At 42.5% G+C, this 26,978-nt stretch overlaps 1 protein-coding gene across 1 annotated transcript; it reads right to left on the bottom strand.

Moving 5' to 3' along the window:
* Positions 1 to 3,377: 3,377 nt before the first annotated feature.
* Positions 3,378 to 21,873, bottom strand: LOC111956211 (LIX1-like protein). The gene is made up of 6 exons (XM_023976664.2): positions 21,353 to 21,873; positions 20,137 to 20,300; positions 17,255 to 17,395; positions 16,964 to 17,059; positions 11,254 to 11,331; positions 3,378 to 7,616 (listed from the first exon to the last, which is right to left on the bottom strand). The coding sequence occupies exons 1-6, from the start codon at positions 21,672 to 21,674 to the stop codon at positions 7,362 to 7,364; spliced, it is 1,056 nt and encodes a 351-aa protein (XP_023832432.1). The 5' UTR covers positions 21,675 to 21,873; the 3' UTR covers positions 3,378 to 7,361.
* Between the last annotated feature and the right edge of the window lie 5,105 nt (positions 21,874 to 26,978).

Below are 26,978 nucleotides of genomic sequence, written 5' to 3'. Positions count from 1 at the left end.
TTTGCGAAATATACAGTTGAAGTCGGAAGTTTACATACACCTTAGCCAAATACATTTAAACTCAGTTTTTCACAATTCCTGACATTTAATCAGAGTAAAAGTTCCCTGTCTTAGGTCAGATAGAATCACCACTTTATTTTAAGAATGTGAAATGTCAGATTAATAGTAGAGAGAATGATTTATTTCAGCTTTTATTTCTTTCATCACATTCCCAGTGGATCAGAAGTTTACGTACAATCAATTAGTATTTGGTAGCATTCGCTTTAAATTGTTTAACTTGGATCAAACGTGTCGGGTAGCTTTCCACAAGCTTCCCACAATAAGTTGGGTGAATTTTGGCCCATTCCTCCTGACAGAGCTGGTGTAACTGAGTCAGGTTTGTAGGCCTCCTTGCTCGCACACGCTTTTTCAGTTCTGCCCACAAATTATCTACAGAATTGAGGTCAGGGCTTTGTGATGGCCACTCCAATACCTTGACTTTGTTGTCCTTAAGCCATTTTGACACAACTTTGGAAGTATGCTTGGGGTCATTGTCCATTTGGAAGACCCATTTGCAACCAAACTTTAACTTCCTGACTGATGTCTTGAGATGTTGCTTCAATATATCCACATAATTTTCCTCCTCATGAAGCCATCTATTTTGTGAAGTGCACCAGTCCCTCCTGCAGAAAAGCACCCCCACAACATGATGCTGCCACCCCCGTGCTTCACGGTTGGGATGTTGTTCTTCGGCTTGCAAGCCTCCCCCTTTTTCCTCCAAACATAATGATGGTCATTATGGCCAAACTGTTCTATTTTTGTTTCATCAGACCAGAGGACATTTCTCCAAAAAAGTACGATCTTTGTCCCCATGAGCAGCTGCAAAGCGTAGTCTAGCTATTTTAATGGCAGTTTTAGAGCAGTGGCTTCTTCCTTGCTGAGCGGCCTTTCAGGTTATGTCGATATAGGACTCGTTTTTACTGTGGATATAGATACTTTTGTGTCTGTTTCCTCCAGCATGTTCACAAGGGCCTTGCTGTTGTTTTGGGATTGATTTGCACTTTTCGCACCAAAGTACGTTAATCTCCAGGAGACAGAACACGTCTCCTTTCTGAGCGGTATGACAGCTGCGTGGTCCCATGGTGTTTTTACTTGCGTACTATTGTTTGTACAGATGAACGTGGTACCTTCAGGCGTTTGGAAATTGCTCCCAAGAATGAACCAGACTTCTGGAGGTCTACAATTTGTTTTCTGAGGTCTTTTTTTATTTTATTTTTATTTTTTTATTTTTTATTGCGAATCAGAGTGCAGTTTTCTGAGGTCTTGGCTGATATCTTTTGATTTTCCCATGATGTCAAGCAAAGAGGAACTGAGTTTGAAGGTAGGCCTTGAAATACATCCACAGGTACACCTCCAATTGACTCAAATGTCAATTAGCCTATCAGAAGCTTCTAAACCCTTGAAATCATTTTCTGGAATTTTCCAAGCTGTTTAAAGGCACAGTCAACTTAGTGTATGTAAACGTCTGACCAACTGGAATTGTGATACAGTGAATTATAAGTGAGATAATCTGTCTGTAAACAATTGTTGGAAAAATGACTTGTGTCATGCACAAAGTAGATGTCCTAACCAACTTGCCAAAACTATAGTTTGTTAACAAGAAATTTGTGGAGTGGTTGAAAAACGAGTTTTAATGACTCCAACCTAAATGTATGTAAACTTCCGACTTCAACTGTATAATGCTCAGACAAGAGAGTTGTAGTAAAAAGTACAGGGGATGTATACTCCTCTATATTCTAATGGTTAACTTTCTTTTAGGTTACCATAACTTTAACTGACTAAAATCCTTAAACATGCATTGAGTTATAGCTGGTGATACACAACCAAAACTAACTGAATGTAAGAACCCTGGGTTCAAATGTAGTGCTTTAGAATGGAGGTGACCTGACCATGTTCTTTTTCTAACTCACTCAGACACTTTGTTGAACCAGAGTTGTCAAATTCTTCCATGGGCCTAAGAATAGACCATTTACATGTTCAGTTTAGGAGCTACAGTATAGCCTACACTGGACAGTGAAGCTAAACTTTTCATTTGGCTCTATACTCCAGCATTTTGAATCTGAGATCCAATGTTTCATATGAGGCGACAGTACAGAATGTCACCTTTTATTTTGGGGTATTTTCATACATATCTGTTTTACCTCCCCTGTTATAGGTAAGGGTGAGAGGTTAGCATGTCTTGGAGGTATGATCATTTTTCTTGTTACTTTCTCACTCATCATTATTTATAATTAATTCATGATTATCCGTAATCACGGTAGCATCCACATTAATATTGCAGTGTTTAGAAACATATTCTATTCTTATTTACAAAAACAGTGACTCCAAAGTGACACAATACATTATTTACCATTCATTTCTATTGGGAACAACAATCCAAAACACAACCAAAACAAACTGAAAATGCATCCAACAAGTTTGTAGTCACAAGCTTGATGTAGTCATTGCGTGCCTGGAATATAGGGCTAATTCCAAAACTTTTGACTACTTAATACAGTAAATGTATCCTAGTACTTATGACACCTTGGGGGGGGGGGGGGGGGGGGCTGCATACATAAAGTGCTTTCATTTCTAAAACGAGAAAATAGATAAGTATGAAAATATCCTGGAATTAAAGGTGACATTTTGTACTGTCGCATCATATAAAACATTTGATCTCACTTCCAAAATGCTGGAGTATAGAGCCAAATTAAAAGTTTAGGCTTCACTGTCAAAATAAATACGTAGGTGAGTGTATAATGTATACTATAAGACTGAAATTAATGGCATTTTTATTTATTTTTTCTCCGCTGTACACTTTTTAGGAGGTAATGGACATTTGTTTCCTTCATCCTCCTGAAACAGCTTGCCAGCGGAGGCGAAGAGCAGCCCTCAGAAGAGCAGCCCTCAGACCTGTAGTCTTTCCCTGAGCCTCGACCCACCGCACTGCCAGAGCTGCATCTCCTACGAGACTCGGCTGGTCTGCGGACACTTCTACTGTGACCAGTGCAGGGGCCGCATCGTTAACCAGGCTTTCAAGGACATCGAAGGCCTCGAGCTACCCCTGTCCTACAGTATGTGCAACTCTATCTGTCAGTTAGGAGGCACAGTGCCTGAAACACGGATCTGCAGTAATAGCCCTCCTACTGTGTCTGTGGACTTCAACGACCCCTCCTCTGGGACTTGACGTAGGACAGGAGAAAGGCACTTCGGAGTCTGTTTTAGTTGAAAAACAGACTTATGAGATTAGTTTTTTTTGCTGATTTTCTTTAGCAGAACTGACTTTGTCATGAGGAAGTGTGCTCCAGCAAACTAAATTTTCATTCATTCATAATGGAAGGCATTGGAAGCAGTGAGAGTTGTTTTTGACTGCTTTATTGCATTTTATGTATATAAATCGAAATACAAACCTACACTGAGTAAAAAAGTAACAATTTAAAACGGGTCATATAAAATACATAAGAATAGTATAAAACAAACAAAGTTTATATAGATAACATTTTCTTATAATGGATTTATGAATCATGCACATCTTGATAACTAGAAGGCAGGGTAATAACAAAAAGATTGCCGCCTGTTAAAAGGAATTACACTCAAACGTTAGTCCCACGTTATATTAAGTGTCGCTTAATAACTCAGTTGGTAGAGCATGGCGCTTGCAACGCCAGGGTTGTGGGTTCGTTTCCCACTGGGGACCAGTATGAAAAAAAGTCGGAAAATGTATGCACTCACTAGTGAAAATCACTCTGGATTAGAGTGTCTGCTAAATGACACAAAAAAATATGTAATTACATTGTAATTACACAGACAGGTTCAGTGTAGGTACACATTTTATCAATCTGGATACAAATTACATGTGTAAAAATGTTGCAACAAACTGAAATTGATTGGGTTAAAACAGGTAACAGTACTCTTACAACAATGTGAACAATGTACCTGCTAATGTAATTACAACCAGGTAAGATTGGTAGTTTTAGTTATACTTTATATAAAAGTGGGAACCAAACATTAAACAACTTAATTCCTGAAGTACAACGTTTTTTTGACAATGTATATGTTAATGGTAGCCAGACAATTGCCATAAAAACCATGGCTAACTCACCATACATTTATTTAAAATGTACAATTATTTTTTTGTCCTTTTTATTCATCTATGGAAGCGTATTGCTGCCAAAACGCCTCAATATTAGATTTTTTTTAACCTTGAGAGTAACTTGTAGTTAGGGGGAAAGTGCAATCCATATATTCCTACAAACACTACGTTTGTGCACTGTGTATGCTATGTTTTTGTTTTGCACACAATTTTCACATTACAGAGTTGTTAACGCCAATGCACTGGTCAATCCGCATATCAGTATCGTCTAAATTACTTTAAGTGTTAGCCAAATAATAGAGTTTAAAATGAATGATAACGCTGAACGATTAGTCATTAAGCTGCATTAAGGCCAGTTTTTCCAACACTCTTGGATAACTGACATTCTTGTGAATGATCCATTCTAACAAGCAAAGCAAGGCAAATCAGTTTGAAGCGGTGAAGCGGTTCTTTCTTTGCAAATAAGGCTGGCTATCACTTAAGATACTCTACAGATATAGGATCTTAATTTGACCTGTATTTTCACAGCAAAACAATCCTGCAGCAACAAGATTTGAAAATGTTGTCCATAATATTCTTGATCAGTGGTTAGGCTATTATCTGGCCAAAAGTATGAAAAGTGCAATGCTATTAATATAACCGTGTGTTAGTTTGAATTTATGTAAATCACGAAGCTCATCTGCATTTCCTGCAGTGCAGGAAAATTCTTAGCAACAAAAGAGTGATCAAATTAAGATCCAACATCTGTATATAAGATCTGTAATGTAATAGCTATTCATACACACACACATAAATATGCATACACACATACATATACACACACACACATATATATATATATATATACACAGTTGAAGTCGGAAGTTTACATACACTAAGTTTGGAGTCATTAAAACTCGTTTTTCAACCACTCCACAAATTTCTTGTTAACAAACTATAGTTTTGGCAAGTCGGTTAGGACATCTACTTTGTGCATGACACAAGTCATTTTCCCAACAATTCTTTACAGACAGACGATGTCACATATAATTCACTGTATCACAATTCCAGTTGGTCAGAAGTTTACATACACTAAATTGACTGTGCCTTTAAACAGCTTGTAAAATTCCAGAAAATGATTTCAAGGGTTTAGAAGCTTCTGATAGGCTAATTGACATTTGAGTCAATTGGAGGTGTACCTGTGGATGTATTTCAAGGCGTACCTTCAAACTCAGTGCCTTTTTGCTTGACATCATTGGGAAATCAAAAGAAATCAGCCAAGACCTCAGAAAACAAATTGTAGACCTCCACAAGTCTGCTTCATCCTTGGGAGCAATTTCCAAATGCCAGAAACTACCACGTTCATCTTTACAAACAATAGAACGCAAGTATAAACACCAGGGGACCACGCAGCTATCATACCACTCAGGAAGGAGACGCGTTCTGTCTCCTAGAAATGAACGTACTTTGGTGCGAAAAGTGCAAATCAATCCCAGAACAACAGCAAAGGACCTTGTGAAGATGCGGGAGGAAACTGGTACAAAATTATCTATATCCACAGTAAAACGAGTCCTATATCGACATAACCTGAAAGGCCGCTCAGCAAGGAAGAAGCCACTGCTCCAAAACTGCCATTAAAAAAGCCAGACTACGCTTTGCAACTGCACATGGGGACAAAGATCATAATTTTGAGAAATGTCCTCTGGTCTGATGAAACAAAAATAGAACTGTTTTGGCATAATGACCATCATTATGTTTGGAGGAAAACGGGGGATGCTTGCAAGCCGAAGAACACCATCCCAACTGTGAAGCACGGGGGTGGTAGCATCATGTTGTGGGGGTGCTTTGCTGCAGGAGGGACTGGTGCACTTCACAAAATAGATGGCATCATGAGGATGGACAATTATGTGGATATAATGAAACAACATCTCAAGACATCAGCCAGGAAGTTAAAGCTTGATCGCAAATGGGTCTTCTGAATCGACAATGATCCCACGCATTCTTCCAAAGTTGTGGCAAAATGGCTTAAGGACAACAAAGTAATGGTATTGGAGTGGTGATCACAAAGCCCTGACCTCAATCCTACAGAACATTTGTGGGCAGAACTGAATGGTGTGTGCGAGCAAGGAGGCCTACAAACCTGACTCAGTTACACCAGCTCTGTCAGGAGGAATGGGCCAAAATTCACCCATATTATTGTGGAAGGCTACCCGACACGTTTGACCCAATTTAAACAATTTAAAGGCAATGCTACCAAATACTAATTGAGTGTATGTAAACTTCTCACCCACTGGGAATGTGAATAACTGAATAAAAGCTTAAATAAATCATTCTCTCTACTATTATTCTGACATTTCACATTCTTAAAATAAAGTGGTGATCCTAACTGACCTAAAATAAGGAATTTTTACTCTGATTAAATGTTAGGAATTGTGAAAAACGGAATTTAAATGTAATTGGCTAAGGTGTATGTAAACTTCCGACTTCAACTGTATGTGCTTAAATGATGTAATGTTCAAATAACTTTCAAAGTCCTTCATGCAGAAAATCTAGTGAGATAGATTTAAGTGACAGACATTGGTCTATTTTGGTGTGTAAGATCTTTCTGTGACAATATCCTTGAGATTATGTCCTGTACAATCATTAGCAAAGGCAGGTCCTGGGCTTTAATTTCACCCATGTGGTTGAGTTGTCTACAAGTATAGAAAGGGAATGAGAGGAATGGTAACAGTTCATTATTCCATGTGAATTTCACAAACCCAACAATATGGCAGCACAAAATGACCTCAATTACTTAAACTTTTATGTAACAGAATTTTTCAGTCGTGGTAACGAAGACCCATAGCATGTGCAAGACTTTGTTCTAAACCAGCGCTAACATATCTGATTCAACTAATCAACTTATTCTCAAGACTTTCATTAGCTAAATCAGGTGTGTTTGCACTGGCTGGAAAAACACTAACTGTTTATAATTCAAAGCTCCTAAATGGCTGCCTTGCTAGCCTCTATCCAATCAATGGTATTGGCCACTTGTTACTCATTCCATCTCTAAGGCCAGATTCCAAACTGACAACCAACTTCCTTCCATCTGCCCTTGACTCCGAACGGGCAGATCTGATCGGACTGAATAGGTAAAAGCCATATAGTGGAAGCTATGCAGAGTTACTAGAACGTTTCCCTCACCTATGGAGACGTTTGAGAATCACGAGGGGGAAGTCAATGTGGGAAGATAGAAGTGAATCAAGTTATGGGGTTGTAATCCAGCGTATACCTAGCAGGTTGAAGGCAGGGTGGCATTGTTGGCTGCACCCAGTTGGCCAACAGCCAGCATCAGGATGTCCTTCTTTTCCTTGTGGAAGCGCAGCTCCTGGCCGGACAGCCTGGCCTCCTCAAGTTCTCGATCTGTTGCCGCCACCTCCTGGGCGATGGTGCCAGCCAAGCCTTGCTCCCGGTTCACCCAATCAGCAGCCATTTGGGTACGCATGTCATCATCCAGCGCCCGATGGGAGTAGTGAGCCAGCACTTCCTGTTAGGGGAAAGCAAAATCAAACATTTGTTAGGCCGAAATGGACCTTATTCACACCACGTCCATGATCATTAGAAATTCAGGCTAGCTGGGTAGGAAGTGGAAGTGCTCCATTAAATCATTATATTTTTCAACAGTACTGGTTTCCTAGCAGTGCAGGTTTGATTGAGTTCCAGATTATGTTAAATGATCCAGAAATGCCTGGACATGAAATGACCTGGAACCACACATTTTATGCACAATAAGCAAGCTGCATGGCCAGCAATAACATCAATTCACATGAGGAATGTGAGACATCTGGAAGCGCTAATTACTCCAGTGGCTCAACTCCTCTCCTTAACCACTGAGATGAAAGGCATAAGACCAGACCAAAGAGAATACCTAATCAGTCAAGGGACACACAAGGCAAGAGCACTCTGTAACCCTAGAAAAACACAATACAACTGAGTCGTATCTATCCAAATCATGGAGTTGCTGGCTGCTCTTCCTCCTCTTAGACTTCAGATCAGAATGGAGTAGATTGGCAAAAGCCAGGGTTGAGGCACAAATGTTATTATTTAGGTGAAGTAATACATTGGAAGTTGCCTGAATTGACCCCCATTCTGCAATAACGATGTCATAAAGCTGCCATTTGTATATTAGCAAACATGAAGGGTGAGGGATTATTCATTATTATCTGTAAATAAGAATTTGTTCTTAACTGACTTGCCTAGTTAAATAAAGGTTATATAAATAAAAAGTTAAAGTTGTGTATTTTTGAGATCAGAAAGAAAAACGCAAACTTTTGCCAAACTGATCAAGGCTCATACTGTAGTTGACACCTTAAAAGTTGTTTCTGTATGTACAGTAAGATGCATGAGATAATGAGGACTGCACATAAACGTTGAGGTCACCCGACTCCGCCTGGAACGGAATACCTCCATAGGTATTTATTCAGCCCACACAATGTGGTTTAGAGAGATCCTTGAGCACGACATTCCATCCTAACTCAAGCCAGAGTTTAAATCAGACAATGTTACTCATTATCTTTAGTGAGTTTCACCCCCATTCTGTACTTTTTGTATGTTGAACTGAGATACAGTGTTGGCTGTACCATTTGAGTTATGATTAAACACTATCACTGGCAGTGTGTAAGGATAAGTGCTATGATTTCTTCTCCAAAACTGCAGAGGGATTTAATGGAAACTGTCAGTCAAATTACTGTTTTTGCTCTCCAATAAATGTTTAGTTTGATCAGTTATTCTGTTGCTGAAACAAAGTTATGATTGAGTTATATTTTCCATCTTTTACACCAGGTGTGTGTCACCACAATGGCAGTTTACTTACCTTCTCCCTTTAGGCTGACTCGTCATTGTTGGTTACAGGCCTACAACCGTTGTGTCGTCTGCAAACTTGATGATGGAGTTGGTTACGCACAAAGCCATGCAGTCGTAGGTGAACAGGAGTACAGGACGGATGATACAGTCCTGGGGGGCCACTGTGTTAAGAGTCAGTGTGGAGGAGATGTTGTTGCCAATCCTCACAGCCTGTGGCCTGCCCGTCAGGAAGTCCAGGATCCAGCTGCAGAGGATGTGTCCAGATCCAGGGGTCTGAGCTTGGTGTTGAACTTGGAGGGAACAATAGTGTTGAATGCTGAAATGTAGTCGATGAGCAACATTCTCACATACAGTAGGTGTTCCTCTTGTCCAGATGTGTTACGGCCATGTGAATAGCAATGGATCTGTTGGAGCGATAGGCAAATTGGAGTGGGTCCAGTGTGCCTTGTGGGCCATGACCAGATTCTTGAAGCACTTCATGATGACCGAGGTGAGCGGTACGTGGCGATTGTAATGTCACCTTGTTTTTCTTGGGCACTGGGACGGTGGTGGTCTCCTTGGGCACTGGGATGGTGATGGTGGACTACAGCCTGGGACAGAGTCACGTTAAAGATGTCTGAGAAGATGCCCGGCAACTGGTCAGCACACACTCTGAGGATGCGGCCAGGGATGCTATCTGGGCCGGCGGATTTGTGCATCACCAAGTCATCGTGTTTCATTCTGCGGACATTGAATGCTGCAGTACGGGCTGTTAGCACTTAACGGATATCTTTGTTCATCCAGGGTTTTTGGTTGGGGTATTATTGTGGGTACATCCTCATCAACACATTTCTTAATGAAGCCTGTGACTGATGATGTACAGTCAGTGGCGAGTTTACTAGGTACACCACCCCGTTCACGAAAATTGTTAGCTTCTACAGAGAGTGAGTCACGTGGCTGTGGCGTGCTATACAAAGCAGGCAGACAGTATCTCTGAAACGTCCGGCCTCCTGTGCTTTTCAGGCACGACAGTGTCTAGGTTTTACCGAGAATTTTGCGACAAACAAAAACATCCAGTTAGCGGCAGTCCTGTGGGTGAAAACAGCTCGTTGATCAGAGGTCGAATGAGAATGGCAAGAATAGTGTAAGGTAACAGGTGGGCCACAAACAGGAAAATAACGGCACATTAGAACAGCGGTGTGCAGAACGGCATCTCAGAACGCACAACTCGTCGGTCCTTGTCACGGATGGTCTATTGCAGCAGACAACCACACCATGTTCCACTCCTATCAGCTAAAAACAAAAAGAAGCAGCTCCAGTGAGCACGCGATCACCAACACTGAGGAGTGGAAAAACATAGCTTGGTCCGATGAATCTCATTTCCTGTTGCGTAAATGCGAATGGCAGAGTCAGGATTTGGCGTAAGCAGTCTATGGCCCCTTCCTGCCTGGTGTCAACAGTACAGGCTGGTGGCAGTGGTGTAATGGTGTGGGGAATGTTTTCCTGGCACATGTTAGGTCTCTTAATACCAATTGAGCAACGTTTCCATGCTCTGAAGAATTCAGGCTGTTTTAGAGTCAAAGGGGGGTCTGAGATGCGTTCCGAGATGACCACCTTTGTACTGCGCCGTTATTTGCCTGTTTGTACGATTCTTGCCATTCTCTTAGAACTCTCATCAATGAGCTGTTTTCGCCCACAGGACTGCTGCTGACTGGATATTTTTTGGTTAACCCTAGACACTGTCATGCGTGAAAAGCCCAAGAGGCAGGACGTTTCTGAGATAGTGGAACTTTCGCGCCTGGCACCGATGATCATACTATGCTCTACCTGCTTTATATAGCAAGCCACGGCCACGTGACTCACTGTCTGTAGGAGCGAACCATTTTCGTGAACAGGGTGGTGTACCTAATAAATGGGCCACAGTGTATATTTCCACACTATGAGGAATACTGTAAAATTGTGACAATGATGATAATGCCCTTTAAGTGTAAGAGCTGTTTGAAAAGACTGCATGACATTTCAGCCTGTTTTGGTGGGAGGGAATTGTGGCCTTCCATGGTGACATCACCATGCGGTAAATTAGTTAATAGACAAATAAGAGTGTTCCAAACCTAATTTTCATTTTTCCCCTCCCCACTCAGACCACTCCCAGACAGTCCTAGCTAAATTCTTGATTGAGAAATTACCCTTTGCTAAGAAGCTATTTTTGCTTTAAATTAAAATGGTCAAAAAGAAACAATCACAGTAAGGTACTTAATTGTTATCCAGAAATGATTTGATATTGAGATAAAAACAACTCCATTGGACCTTTAATCAGTACTCTTATCCAAAGGAGATCTTACTTGACGGGAGCATTGTCTCTCTCTCATGGCCTTCAGGCTTCCATTCCAGTGCAGCAGCTGAAAGACTGTCATCAATTCCTGAAAGAAAAACACAGTTCAGCATCGACAAGAAGCATTTTTGTGTGTGCCTGTGCTGATGGAGAGCACAATTTCAAGTTTGATTGTCATCGCAAGAAAGCAAGTTTTTAATGTCAAAGTCACAATATTTGTTGATGTTTTTAGGGGAAGCTAACAGGGAGAAAGGTCTATAGCTAGCATTCATTTGTTTGCATGTGTAGAACCCTAAATCATGAGCTGTGGTTTAGCAAAAACCAATCCATGCATTAGATCAGTGGATATGGATGACAAACAATGAAAGAGTGGAAGCCAGCAATACAGTCCAGATGTGTTTGCCAGACCCACAAGCTCTCATACGCAACTCCTAGAACCACAGAGAATACATGGTTTCTGCTACTATTCTCTTCTTCACGCATGATGGTCCTCACATTCATGTAGTGGGTCTAATACTCTAGTCCTTGAAATCTACAGTTGATTCCTGATAAGTGCACTTTGGAGTCCAAACTCTGTTATTGTGAGCTGCAGTTCTCAAGTCCCAGTTCAATGGCTGTACATTGTTTTATTTGCTCCTGAAACTGGCATGCTCTGCTTTAGTTCATGTGGTCATGAGTCTTATACCATTGAATTTATCAAGTTCTACTGTATAGTTTTTTCATTCAACCTGGGAAACCAGATTAGTAGGTCATGAAGCAGAGGTGATTAAGCCAAACGACTTTGATAATGTAACGATCGTCTTGAGGAGAGAGATTGGACCAAGACGCAACGGGTAATGAAGACATGATGAATTTACTAAACAAGACGAAAACGAACTACACTTGATAATTAACAAAATAACGTAGACAGACCTGAACTGGAAAAACTTACATAAACACGCAGAACAGGAATAGACTACACAAACCGAAACAGTCCCGTGTGGCGCGACAAACACAGACACGGAAGACAATCACCCACAAACAAACAGTGAGAACATCCTACCTTAATATGGTTCTCAATCAGAGGAAATGAATTACACCTGCCTCTAATTGAGAACCATATCAGGTAACCCATTAACCAACATAGATACACATAACATAGAATGCCCACCCCAACTCACGCCCTGACCGACTAAACACATACAAAAACAACAGGAACGTGACATAACCCCCCCCCTCAAGGTGCGAATTCCGGACGCACCAGCATAAAGTCTAGGGGAGGGTCTGGGTGGGCATCTGTCCGCGGTGGCGGCTCAGGCTCTGGGCGTGGTCCCCACCCCACCATAGTCAATTCCCACTTTTGTAGCCCCCTCCCAATGACCACCCTCCAAATACACCCACCTAAAATAAGAGGCATCAGCGGGACAAGGGGCAGCACCGGATAAAGGGGCAGCCTCCGGACCTGAGGGACGGCAGCTCCGCGACTGAGGGGCAGCTCCGACTGAAGGGACGGCAGCTCCGGACTGAAGGACGGCAGCTCCGGACTGAAGGACGGGCAGCTCCGGACTGAGGGGCAGCTCCCGGACTGAAGGACGGCAGCTCCGGACTGAAGGACGGCAGCTCCGGACTGAAGGACGGCAGCTCCGGACTGAAGGACGGCAGCTCCGGACTGAAGGACGGCAGCTCCGGACTGGCTGACGGCTCTGGCTGCTCATGGCTCGCTGACGGCTCTGGCTGCTCATGGCTCGCTGACGGCTTGCTGCTCATGGCTCGCTGACGGCTCTGGCAGATCCTGGCTGACTAGCGGCTCTGGCAGATCCTGGCAGATCCTGGCTGACTGGCGGCTCTGGCAGATCCTGGCTGCTGGGCTCTGGCGATCCTGGCTGACTGGCGGCTCTGGCAGATCCTGGCTGACTGGCGGCTCTGGCAGATCCTGGCTGACTGCGCGCTCTGGCAGATCCTGGCTGACTGGCGGCCTGGCAGATCCTGTCTGGTTGGCGGCTCTGGCAGATCCTGTCTGGTTGGCGGCTCTGGCAGATCCTGTCTGGTTGGCGGCTCTGCAGATCCTCTGGTTGGCGGCTCTGGCAGATCCTGACTGACGAATGGCTCTAGCGGCTCCTGACTGGAACGAGCTCTGACGGCTCGGGACAGACGGGCGGCTCTAATGGCTCGGGACAGACGGATGGCTCAGACTGCGCTGGACAGACGGATGGCTCAGATGCGCTGTGCAGACGGATGGCTCAGATGGCGCTGGGTAGACGGATGGCTCAGATGGCACTGGGCAGACGGATGGCTCAGATGGCGCTGGGTAGACGGATGGCTCAGATGGCACTGGGCAGACGGATGGCTCAGATGGCACTGGGCAGACGGATGCTCAGATGGCACTGGGCAGACGGGCAGCTCAGACGGCGTTGGGCAGACTGCAGACTCTGGCCGGGTGAGGCGCACTGTAGGCCTGGGGCTGGTGCCGGAACTGGTGGTACCGGGCTGGGGACACGCACCTGAAGGCTAGTGCGGGAGTAGGAACAGGGCATACTGGACTCTGGAGACGCACATTAGGCCTGGTGCGTGGTGCCGGAACTGGTGGTACCGGGCTGGGGACACGCATCTCAGGGCTAGTGCGGGGAGCAGCAACAGGACGCACAGGACTCTGGAAACGCACAGGAGGCTTGGTGCGTGGTGTAGGCACTGGTGGTAATGGGCTGGAGACACGCACCACAGGGCTAGTGCGTGGAGGAGGAACTGGGCTCTGGAGACGCACAGGAAGCCTGGTGCGTGGTGTTGGCACTGGTGGTACTGGGCTGGGGCGGGGAGGTGGCGCCCGAAATACCGGACAGGCGTACTGGCTCCCTTGAGCACTGAGCCTGCCCAACCTTACCTGGTTGTATGCTCCCCGTAGCCCGACCAGTGCGGGGAGGTGGAATAACCCCACCGGGCTATGTAGGCGAACCGGGGACACCATGCGTAAGGCTGGTGCCATGTAAGCCGGCCCAAGGAGACGGACTGGAGGCCATATATGAAGAGCCGGCTTCATGGCACTTGGCTCAATGCTCAATCTAGCCCGGCAGATACGAGGAGCTGGTATGTACCGCACCGGCTATGCACACGTACAGGAGACACCGTGCACTCTACTGCGTAACACGGTGTCTGCCCGTACTCTCGCTCTCCACGGTAAGTACAGGGAGTTGGCGCAGGTCTCCTACCTGACTTCGCCACACTACCTTTACCCCCCCCAATAATTTTTGGCTTGACTCACAGGCTTCCGTGCTAGCCGCGTACCCTCATAACGCCGTCCCTCTCTCCGGTTGCCTCTGCTCCCTAATCGCCTCCAGCTGCGCCCATGGAGGCAATCTTTTCCAGCCAGTATCTCCTCCCATGTGTAGCAACCCTTGCCGTCCAAAACGTCCTCCCATGTCCATTCCTCCTTCGTGCGCTGTTGTTGCTGCTTTCCCCCCCGTGCTTGATCCTTGGTTGGTGGGTGATTCTGTAACGATCGTCTGAGGAGAGAGATTGGACCAAGACGCAACGGGTAATGAAGACATGATGAATTATTTAAACAAGACGAAAACGAACTACACTTGATAATTAACAAAATAACGTAGACAGACCTGAACTGGAAAAACTTACATAAACACGCAGAACAGGAATAGACTACACAAACCGAAACAGTCCCGTGTGGCGCGACAAACACAGACACGGAAGACAATCACCCACAAACAAACAGTGAGAACATCCTACCTTAATAGGTTCTCAATCAGAGGAAATGAATTACACCTGCCTCTAATTGAGAACCATATCAGGAACCCATTAACCAACATAGATACACATAACATAGAACGCCCACCCCAACTCACGCCCTGACCGACTAAAACACATACAAAAACAACAGAAAACAGGTCAGGACGTGACAGATAAACACTCAGAAATAACTTGTAGTTTTCTTTATGAACTGGAAATACAAAGCTAAATGAGAATATAGTTACAGTGGGGAGAACAAGTATTTGATACACTGCCGATTTTGCAGGTTTTCCTACTTACAAAGCATGTAGAGGTCTGTAATTTTTATCATAGGTACACTTCAACTGTGAGAGACAGAATCTAAAACAAAAATACAGAAAATCACATTGTATGATTTTTAAGTAATTAATTTGCATTTTATTGCATGACATAAGTATTTGATACATCAGAAAAGCAGAACTTAATATTTGGTACAGAAACCTTTGTTGCAATTACAGAGATCATACGGTTCCTGTAGTTCTTGACCAGGTTTGCACACACTGCAGCAGGAATTTGGCCCACTCCTCCATACAGACCTTCTCCAGATCCTTCAGGTTTCGGGCTGTCGCTGGGCAATACGGACTTTCAGCTCCCTCAAAGATTTTTTATTGGGTTCAGGTCTGGAGACTGGCTAGGCCACTCCAGGACCTTGAGATGCTTCTTACGGAGCCACTCCTTAGTTGCCCTGGCTGTGTGTTTCGGGTCGTTGTCATGCTGGAAGACCCAGCCACGACCCATCTTCAATGCTCTTACTGAGGGAAGGAGGTTGTTGGCCAAGATCTCGCGATCCATGGCCCATCCATCCTCCCCTCAATACGGTGCAGTCGTCCTGTCCCCTTTGCAGAAAAGCATCCCCAAAGAATGATGTTTCACCTCCATGCTTCACGGTTGGGATGGTGTTCTTGGGGTTGTACTCATCCTTCTTCTTCCTCCAAACACGGCGAGTGGAGTTTAGACCAAAAAGCTCTATTTTTGTCTCATCAGACCACATGACCTTCTCCCATTCCTCCTCTGGATCATCCAAATGGTCATTGGCAAACTTCAGACGGGCCTGGACATGCGCTGGCTTGAGCAGGGGGACCTTGCGTGTGCTGCAGGATTTTAATCCATGACGGCGTAGTGTGGTACTAATGGTTTCTTTGAGACTGTGGTCCAGCTTCTTCAGGTCATTGACCAGGTCCTGCCGTGTAGTTCTGGGCTGATCCCTCACCTTCCCCATGATCATTGATGCCCCACGAGGTGAGATCTTGCATGGAGCCCCAGACGAGGGTGATTGACCGTCATCTTCAACTTCTTCCATTTTCTAATAATTGCGCCAACAGTTGTTGCCTTCTCACCAAGCTGCTTGTCTATTGTCCTGTAGCCCATCCCAGCCTTGTTCAGGTCTACAATTTTATCCCTGATGTCCTTACACAGCTCTCTGGTCTTGGCCATTGTGAGAGGTTGAGTCTGTTTGATTGAGTGTGTGGACAGGTGTCTTTATACAGGTAACGAGTTCAAACAGGTGCAGTTAATACAGGTAATGAGTGGAGAACAGGAGGGCTTCTTAAAGAAAAACTAACAGGTCTGTGAGAGCCGGAATTCTTACTGGTTGTGTAGGTGATCAAATACTTATGTCATGCAAATAAATGCAAATTAATTACTTAAAAATCATACAATGTGATTTTCTGGATTTTTGTTTTAGATTCCGTCTCTCACAGTTGAAGATGTAACCTATGATAAAAAGTACAGACCTCTACATGCTTTGTAAGTAGGAAAACCTGCAAAATCGGCAGTGTATCAAATACTTGTTCTCCCCACTGTATCTGTCTGCTTTGTGTAATTACCCATAGTTAGTGGCAGCAACATTCCTAAACTAGCCTCATATACAGTCCAACCTATTAATTATGTTAAGTATCATTGCAGTAACGTCCACTGTATCATTACAAGTAATCCAACTTTGCGTTCCTCCATCCTCTATTTACCTGAAACTCCAGCATTGACTTTCCTTTGTTGGACTCAAGCATGAAGCGAAACGCCCCGATACCTGTGCTGGGGTTGTCTGCCTCTTCTCGGTTTCCCTGTAAAAGACAAGTAGAGTCCAATCATCCAGTCTTTTTCTCCTTAAGAGCCCAATCAGATTAAAATCTTACCCTCATAAGGACGTGACCTTTTAATTAATAAGAGCTACAGTAATGACTATATTAAATAGCAGTGCTCACTGCTACTGTTCATGTCAGTCATTTTATCTGAAAAACACATTCAATGACACTCACATTAAAGGAGGCCAGCGCCTCACATACACTCTTCTCAATGAAGTCATCTGTGATGCGGCGGGAAGGATGCTCGTTGAAAACCGAGTTCATCAGAGCGATTTTGGCAGCACTACGTCTTGCCTCAGCCTTGGTTGGACAAAACTGCCGAAAGTAAAGCATATTTAGTACTTTTCTGAATGGTCCCAAAAAAATATATGTAGCCTATAGCACAAAACGTTATGACCCTGTGAGACATGGATACATGCAATATCATATCTGGAAGATGGTTAGGTCAAGTTATTGTATGGATCTTCTGGAAGTCATTTAGAAGTGCATTTTAATAGGGACATTTTTTGTTGTTGAAAGATTATGCATTTGAAATGTATGTTAATCTTTTCTTATTTAAATTGTATCATTACATTTAAGTAATATCGACGCTTCCACTTCATTGCTATTATCTCAAAGAAAGAAAGAGAGTTAGGAAGGATAGGGGCAAGGGAGGCTCTGTGCAAATGGGATGAGGGGAGAATGTGGGGAGGGGTTTCACAGGTCCTTCTAAGCTCAATGTTTGGCTCTAATAACAACCAGATGAGCCACCCACCAGATGAGTTTCCCATTCCAGTATGCATTGCAGCCAGGCAATTCGAAGAGAGGAAGAAATGGCAAAACATGTCATTCTCCCATGGAATATTCTGTTAGGCACAATGCTTAAGTTGTCTAATATTTAGTGTATGATTTAGAATTTCAAATAACATTTGAAAAAAATAAGAATGTACATTAAAGGAGTCTTTACTATTTCAATAATACTGGTGGATTATTTAGCAAAGATAGGAATATGGCTTGTACTGTATGTAATTATGTATACAAGTTCATAGATAGATAATGAACTCGTCAACAGCCAAATGTGGTTTCCTACATCATGAATTCAGTTAAACTTGAATTTCCTTATAAGATTTGTTTTATGCTAAGCCTGAAGACAAGCAGGATCCTACACCAGGGATCATCAACTAGACTCAGCTGTGGGCCGATTTCATCTTGAGCGGATGGTTGGGGGGCCGAAACATAATTACAAATAATTTGTAGACTGCAAATTGACCGCAAGAAGCTTAAACAGATATAATGTTTGACTAAAACATAACCATTTCAAACCTTTTTTACATTTGCATACGGTCACGTCTCTCTACTATGCATGGGAATACTTGGGAACAGATTTCTTAAATTAAAATAACTTGGGAGTTGATTTCCTGGTGTTTTTACAGTCTTTTATGTCCGCCAATGAAAATCAGTTGGAGAAAACTGTTCTACACATTGCTAACATGTTTTTGATGGACCCAACTGCCTAGAGTTATTGACGTGGCAGTGTCTTTTACCTCAGCAAAGGTTCAGATCCAGGGATTATTATTTGAGATTTGCCAATGGTTAGCTATTGAATTTAATCTTGGTTTGTAATCCTGATGGAAGACAGCAAACTGCTTTAATCTGGGATTCACAGTATACATACTATACCATTCACCAAGAGCAGCCTAAAGCTGGAGACTTATCCCTCTCCATTTCTTTATTCTTCAGCTAACAGTTGTCTTTTTCCCCCTGTATACTGCAATTCAGCTATTAGCTGTGAGTGTGTTCAAGCCCCCCAACCAATAATAATAAAAACTTGATATATACAGTACCAGTCAAACGTTTGGACGCACCTACTCATTCAAGGGTTTTTCTTTATTTTTACTATTTTCTACATTGTAGAATAATAGTGAATACATTATCACTATGAAATAACACATATGGAATCATGTTGTAATCAAAAAAGACTGTTGGAAAAGCATTCCAGGTGAAGCTGGTTGAGAGAATGTCAAGCGTGTACAAAGCTGTCATCAAGGCAAAGGGTGGTTACTTTGAAGAATCTCAAATATAAAATATATTTTGATTTGTTTAACACTTTTTTTGTTACTACATGATTCCATATGTCATATTTCATAGTGTTGATGTCTTCACTATTATTCTACAATGTAGAAAATAGTCAAAATAAAGAAAAACTTTTGAATGAGTAGGTGTGTCCAAACTTTTGACTGGTACTGTATATACACACATATACACACACTTCAACTGTTCTGCTCAAGTTATAAACTATGTAAAACATGCAACGATGCCTTTTAACTTGATTAGTTACTTAGGCCAGATTTATCAAGAGTGTGAGCCGTAAGTCCCGGCAACATCCGGATCATGTTCATAAGGCACCAAACGGAAGAAAACGGACTGAAACTTGGAGGGACTACATGGACTTCTCTAATAAGAAACGCACATTTTCGTGATTCAGAGGAATCACATACAAAAAATGTATGCACTCACTGTACAGTAAGTCCCTTTGGATAAAAGTGTCTGCTGCTGTAAGTGTCATATGCTTCCAGCAGAATATGGTTGCACCGTTAGAAGTTTGCAAACAAAGACACTACATAAACATTGTTTTCAATTGCACAACGTTTTGCTACAGTGTGCCCCAATAAACATGACCCAGGCCAAATTTTTCTCTTGCGCTCACTTGACATTTCTCATGACAGTCCAGAAGAGGCTCCCAGTGATTGACGTTTGATCTGAAAATCCGGGGCAATGTACTAAAGGTCAGATTGGCAGAATTGATTTGGGTGGGAGCTTTTGTGCATGAGTAGAGTTGTATGGTCGGATAAATCACTAATGTCATGGCCATATAAGGAAGTTAGGCTAATTCATGCAGCTACACCAACACAATGTCAAACCATTATATTGTACTGTTGTGGTAAAAATAAAGACAATATTCAAGCACTTTCTCTAACTCAGTGATACTATACAGGGGGGCTTCCACCTGAGGCGCAAACCAACGTTTTAGTGCCAACAACTATATTGAGAACACCTACGGCCACAGGTTAGCTCACCTGGAAACTCCCAAAGCAGCTTCCCCCTGGAAGACTGACGTAGCAAACATAGGGTGGGTTGTTTGATGGGACCATCTCGTACACCACCAGCGCCCCATTCCTGAGGTCTGCCCCTCTTGACTGCTTCATCTGCCAGAACTCTTGCAAGGCTTCCACCACATTCACTGGAGGAGACATAAAATGACACAGCTTAACGTTCACTGGAGGAGACATAAAGTTATAGTTTAACGTTCCTCTGCATGGTGTCTTAAAGGCTGACTCAGCGATATGACAGATGAAGAAAGTAAACGGCATAGTGGGTTAATATCCGCAACAACGAAGACCGTTGAAGTGCGAGGCTCAACTTCTCCGCTGTTTTGGTCCTGTGGCTACCACGCTGTAACAGCCTGACGTGAACCCATGCACATGCGTATACTGTGTGTGACTGTGAGAGCGAAGTCTTGCATCTCAATATCTCAAGTTCTAATTGCTGATTTTACCTTTAAATATGGTCTGGTGTTCTCATTTGGTATGCAGGTTTGGATTTAAGAAAGGATAAAAGTGGCACAGTGGGTTATTACACACGAGTGAGCATTAACACTACTTTTGTACATATATGGATATAGCCAAAAACATCCTGTTTATTTTATAAGTAAACAACAAGGAACCACCCACTGACAGACACTGAACTGAATGAAGCTGCCCATAATTGTGTTGACATTCAACACAGTTATAATAGTCCACATAAACTAAAAATTAATGAAGAGTATGTAACATCATACTACTTCTGTAAATGAAAATTGAACAGGTCTATCTACTCACATTTAATTGATTGGGTTTTTGGATGATAGTATGACATGTTGGCTAGGTCTAGTTTAAAGCATTGTGGGTGACTTGAAGTGTCAAATGTCGGATGGAGTGCCCAAATGCTATGTAAATTGAGCACACAACTGTATCCTGTAGTCAACTGTATCCTGTAGTCATTAGGCTAGACATGACAAAAATATAGGCTATAATAAACTCGGTATGTTCATGTAGCCTACTGTTATGAACTGAATGGTCAGTTTTGGTGACACAATCTGCATGTTGCACATGCACTACTAGGCTATTTTAATCCCATTTCTTATCTTAATCACAGTTACAGTAGGTTACATTTTAACTACGACCAGTTGCATTTGAATAACGGCCAGGGAAAGTCGGAGGACATACATTCTGCGACTAATTTTTTCCAGGTTACCTCTGCCATAGCCCTGCGTATGCTTCGCAAAACTCCGAACAACAGCCTCCACCGCCTCCTTCAAGACCGCCGGGTTCCCCGGATTACATAGACCGAATCCAGCCATCCCTGTTCCGAGCCCCGCACTCCCAATAGTGCCGTGAAGACTGTGCAGTTGAAGCGGCGGAGGCGGCCCAGAGGAAGCACATAAAGAAGCCGGGGGAGGCAGTAGAGGTGCGGTTGGCATTGTAACCCCGGGCCGGAGAGAAGACCGTAGGGTCCCAGTCGATCCAGCTCCAAATCCTATCCCTGGTTGAAGTCGCTGAGGGCGGATAGATTCCATTGTTGAAGCGTAAACGTCAACAGTATGGGGTAATAGAGAAATTTCGTGATGAAAATACTGGTTTCCCCGCTGATATTGTAATAGAAAATGAAAACAACGAAACAAAAAAAGACAGTGATAAATAAAAGCACTGTTTTCCTCACGGAGAAAAATGTATCCTGCCAATCCCTTTAGTCTTTGTGAGGATTAGGCTGCTTGGCTGTCAATCTTGGAGTAGGGGCGGAGAAATCAGAGACGTGAAAATGGGGAGCTGTGAATGGGCCATTTACTGTAACCAAAACTGTAAAGGAATTCTGTGGCTAATGTGATTTAAATTGTTATACATTGGAAAAATAGTAGCTACAGAAATAATTATTCAAAACGTTTAAAAAAAGGTTTTGGTAAATGACCGTGACAGCACGGTGGTAGATACCTTTAAATCATACTATTCTTTAACCATAAAAGCAACACACACTATCTATCCATCCATCCATCCATCCACCCCCCAACCACCCACACACCCACCCATCCATCCATCAATCTCGATCCATCCATCCATCCATCTTCCTAACTAGTCATCTTCACTATCTAGACCAACTGGGCATCTAAATATAACACAGTCCAGATCAAGCAGTGGGACAATTTTTTATTGAGCGGATGGTTGGGGGCAATGTTCCCTCTAATTTGTTTTGGCACTGACTGAATTCCAGGTCTGCTGATCGCAAACTTAAACGTTGTGAAAACTTTCAGCATGCTTTTACTGTGAACACTGAGGCTGTACCCACTTTAAGTTACAGTTTTACCTGTGGCCAAGTAGTGCTCTTGTAGGAAGCAATCACTCCCCTACTGCTGACTACAAATGATCTATAACTGGGCTAATAACTCACTAACTAGCAAAGGATATGAGCAAAATGTGCACACATGGCTACATGCAGCTCCCACTTTGATTACAAAACAAGTGCATCTACTCATGAACGCTCATGCTGTAAACACAGTCCAGTTCATAGTAAATGGCACAGATCCATATATGGCAATGGTCTATTTGCATATAGGCCTACTGCAGCTCTGATTGTTCATGCCACACCGGTCTGTGTAGAGTATGGGCTGAGTCATGGGTGTTATTGGAATAGAATCCTACTCCAATGCATTCTGCCTACAACAAAATATCTTGCGTACTTAATTTTGTTTCAGTATGTTGCATTGAAAGTGGCTAATATTGCGTAGATTAGATCACAATTGCCACAGAAAAAAGGGAAACATGGTTGATAATGTTAACAGGGAAAACTCTAGAACAGTGGTCCCCAACCTTTTCTGAGTCAAGATCACTTTCTGAGTCAAAATGCAAGCCGAGATCTACCTCTCAGATTTTATTTTTTACATAATTTCAAAAACCTCTTAAGTATTCCACTCTTTTTTTCAATTTTCGCCTAAAATGACATACCCAAATCTAACTGCCTGTAGCTCAGGACCTTGAAGCAAGGATATGCATATTCTTGGTACCATTTGAAAGGAAAGACTTTGAAGTTTGTGGAATTGTGAAAAGAATGTAGGAGAATATAACACAGTAGATCTGGTAAAAGATAATAGAAAGAAAAAAACAAGCCTTCTTTAGATTTTTTTTTTGTACCATCATCTTTGAAATGCAAGAGAAAGGCCGTAATATGTTATTCCGTCCCAGGTGCAATTTAGATTTTGGCCACTAGATGGCAGCAGTGTATGCGCAAAGTTTTTAGACTGATCCAATGAACCATTGCATTCCTGTTCAAAACTTTCTATCAAGACTGCCTAAATGTGCCTAATTTGTTTATTAATAACTTTTCATGTTCAAAATTGTATGAGCACTTGTTGGATGCTTCAGGTGCATTTTGGCAAACTCCAAGTGGGCTGTCATGTGCCTTTTACTGAGGAGTGGCTTCCGTCTGGCCACTACCGTAAATGCCATACTGGTGGAGTGCTGCAGAGATGGTTGTCCTTCTGGAAGGTTCTCCCATCTCCACAGAGGAGCTCTCATCGGGTTCTTGGTCACCTCCCTGACAATGCCCTTCTCCCCCGATTGCTCAGTTTGGCCGGGGGCAGCCAACTCCAGCAAGAGACTTGGTGGTTCCAAACTTCTTCCATTTAAGATTGATGGAGGCCACTGTGCTCTTGGGGATCTTCAATGCTGGTACCCTTCCTCAGATCTGTGCCTCGACACAATTCTGTCTACGGACAATTCCTTCGACCTCATGGCTTGGTTTTTGCTTTGACATGCACTGTCAACTGTAGGACCTTATATAGACAGGTGTGTGCCTTCCAAATCATGTCCAATCAATTGACTTTACCACAGGTGGACTCCAATCAAGTTGTAGAAACATCTCAAGGATGCTCAATGGAAACAGGATGCACCTGAGCTCAATTTCGAGTCTCAGAGCAAAGGTTCTGAATACTTATGTAAAAAAGGTACTTCTGTTTTTATTATGGGGTATTGTGTGTAGTTTGCTGAGGATTTTTATTTTTTAAATCAAATTTAGAATAAGTTAATCCATTTTAGAATAAAACCCTTTTTTGCTTCATAATTATTGGGTATTGTGTGTAGATTGATGAATATATATATTTTTAATCCATTTTAGAATAAGGCTGTAACGTAACAAAATGTGGAAAAAAGTCAAGGGGTCTGAATACTTTTCACTGTATATCTGACATGGTACATGTGTCTTCTTTTTGTTAAGCCCATAACTATGTGTGTGAGGTGTATACTTTTGTTTCAAAGTACATTTGTTTAAGACCGGCAAGAAACACTCCTGATTCGGCCCACTCCAGTATATGGTTTTACATTTAGTATAAGGTTTAGGGGAAGGGTTAGGTAAAATGCTACAGTTGTCCCCAATGCGATTCGAACACGCAACTTTTAAATCACTAAACAGTCCCGTATTACGCCCACCAATCTTCCCTGACCAACCTCTCAAAAAAACTCTCTACTTTCGTTTATGTCTAAAGGAACTAGACCTGTAGTTGGTATATGTCTTGAAGGTGCTCAGAAATACGTAAAGTATGGCTCTCAGGCCAGGCTTTTGTCAGGCAGCCCTGCAATGCATCAGTAGAGGGCACTGTGCAGCTACAGACTGTTCCCCCCGAATGTTCATCCCATGCTGCTGCCAACAGATGCTAACCAAAGCCCCACTCAACTGTCCCCTGCCACATCCTCTCAGTCAGGGACTTTTCTAAGTAATTTGAACCTGTGCTTGTGATGTGGTTTATAAGCTGTTATGTCACACCAAACTGGTGTCACTTTACATAAGCCTGCAATGTACACTCAATAAGGACACATGACACAGTTGACTTCATAAAAAAAAGAAGACCCCTGTACCATGTCAGATATAGAGTTGAAATGTTTCGCTATAACAACAAAGGAGAATTATGGGGATTATGACATTCACTATAGTGTGCCTTGAGATATGTGACACAAAGCTTTATGAATTGCATTGTAGCCTCCTAAGTAGCATGTTAAAGCAGAACTGTTATTGTTACTGTGTAGCCTGTGTTGACATAAGAGCACATGACAACAAAATTGCCTGTCATCTATAATGCCCATTATAAGTGCATTTATAATGTTGTCACGCCCTGGCCTTAGTTATCTTTGTTCTCTTTATTATTTTGGTTAGGTCAGGGTGTGACGAGGGTGGTTTGTGTGTTTTTGTCTCGTCTAGGGTGTTTGTACTGTCTAGGTTTTTTTTGTACTGTCTAGGGGTTTTTTGTAGAGTAATGGGGTTGTGTTCATTGTAGGTGTTTATGTAAGTCTATGGTTGCCTAGATTGGTTCTCAATTAGAGGCAGGTGTTCATCGTTGTCTCTGATTGGGAACCATATTTAGGCAGCCATGTTCTTTGGGTATTTTGTGGGTGATTGTTTCCTGTGTCAGTGTTTGTGCCACACGGGACTGTTACGGTTTGTTCACGTTTATTGTTTTTGTATTGGTGTTCATTGTTCAGTTTTCTATATTAAAACATGGACACCTACCACGCTGCATATTGGTCCGATCCTTGTTACACATCTTCAGACGAGGAAGACAGCCGTGCCAAATGTCTTACGGCAGTGTTCTAAATGTTTATGACTTCCTATGATGGATGTTATAATGTAGTGGTAATTAGCGGTTATAATGTAGAGGTTATAATGGTTGTATGCTTGAATGCATACACAAGGGGGGCTACAGTAAAGTTTTACCAAATATAATTTTCAATCAAAATTCCCAGAATGCATTATACTCATCATTGCTGCCTATATCAATTGGCCCTACTCTGCTCACCTGATGTATTACCTAGTGGTGGCTTATGTTCTGACGAGATTAACGTAACGGTTATAAAGTATGATAAGGCACTGGGGTTGCATTGACCTGGTGAATGGGTTTATACTATGTGTTGTGTATCACCTCAGACTCAATATTAAATGTTTGTAGTTTATTTTACTAATATATCCATTTGTCCATCATGGCTAATCTTCCTGGATTCATAGCCCACTCAAACATACAATACAATACAATTCAATACAATACACAAACATAAGAGGACACATTTGAATAAATATATTGGCAATATAACACACCCCCTAGGGCCTTATTGCTGAAATAAACTATAGTATATAGCAGGGGTCTCCAAACGTTTCTAGCATGAGAGATACTTTTTTTTTTTTTATTAAGAATGTCGCGAGCTACTAATTTTTCGAGCTTTCAAATAGGCTCATTCTCTTCTGCAGGGGGCATCTCTTCCCCGCAACTCTTTCCCAGGTCCTTAGTGTAGAAGAGAAAGTAGTGCACTATGTTTTCTGGCAACATACTGTACTTGGTAAAATAATGGTTAATTAGCAACTCTAAGGGGGTCCCTATAAAATCTGTGATTAATTTTCTCAAATTCTGTTTTATATTTATATTTTCTCTGTTTTATTTGTCCTGGCTTTCACCCCCATCCCCCACCCCCAAAAACTATTAATAGAGAAACAGTGAAATTGGATGTTCTGAGTCCATGTCAATACTTAAATCACATTTTATTTTTTTCAAGTATGATGGTGACTGCATCACGGTATGGGTATGCTTGACATCGACAAATAATGGGGAGTTTTTCAGGATAAAAAGAAACTGGATAGGGCTAAGCAAAGGCAGAATCCTAAAGCAAAACCTGATTCAGTCTGCTTTACACCAGACACTGGGAGAGGAATTCACCTTTCAGCAGGACTAAACCTACATCACAAAGCCTAAGCTGCACTGGAGTTGCTTACCAAGAAGACAGTGAATGTTCCTGAATGGCCAAGTTACAGTTTTGACTTAAATCTGCTTGAAAAACTATGGCAAGAGCTG

Source organism: Salvelinus sp. IW2-2015, linkage group LG31 (assembly GCF_002910315.2).
Source record: "Salvelinus sp. IW2-2015 linkage group LG31, ASM291031v2, whole genome shotgun sequence".
Classification (NCBI taxonomy): domain Eukaryota; kingdom Metazoa; phylum Chordata; class Actinopteri; order Salmoniformes; family Salmonidae; genus Salvelinus; species Salvelinus sp. IW2-2015.
The sequence above is the reverse complement of the archived record's forward strand: the minus strand, read 5'-3'. Positions and strand labels throughout refer to the sequence as shown.

Excerpts from the sequence above, each read along its gene's own strand:
- LOC111956211 (XM_023976664.2), bottom strand. The coding sequence starts at position 21,674 with ATGGAATCTATCCGCCCTCAGCGACTTCAACCAGGGATAGGATTTGGA. Across the intron at positions 20,301-21,352 it reads TACGCAGGGCTATGGCAGAG|TGAATGTGGTGGAAGCCTTG; the intron begins GTAACCTGGAAA and ends TGTCTCCTCCAG. Across the intron at positions 17,396-20,136 it reads GCTGCTTTGGGAGTTTCCAG|TTTTGTCCAACCAAGGCTGA; the intron begins GTGAGCTAACCT and ends TACTTTCGGCAG.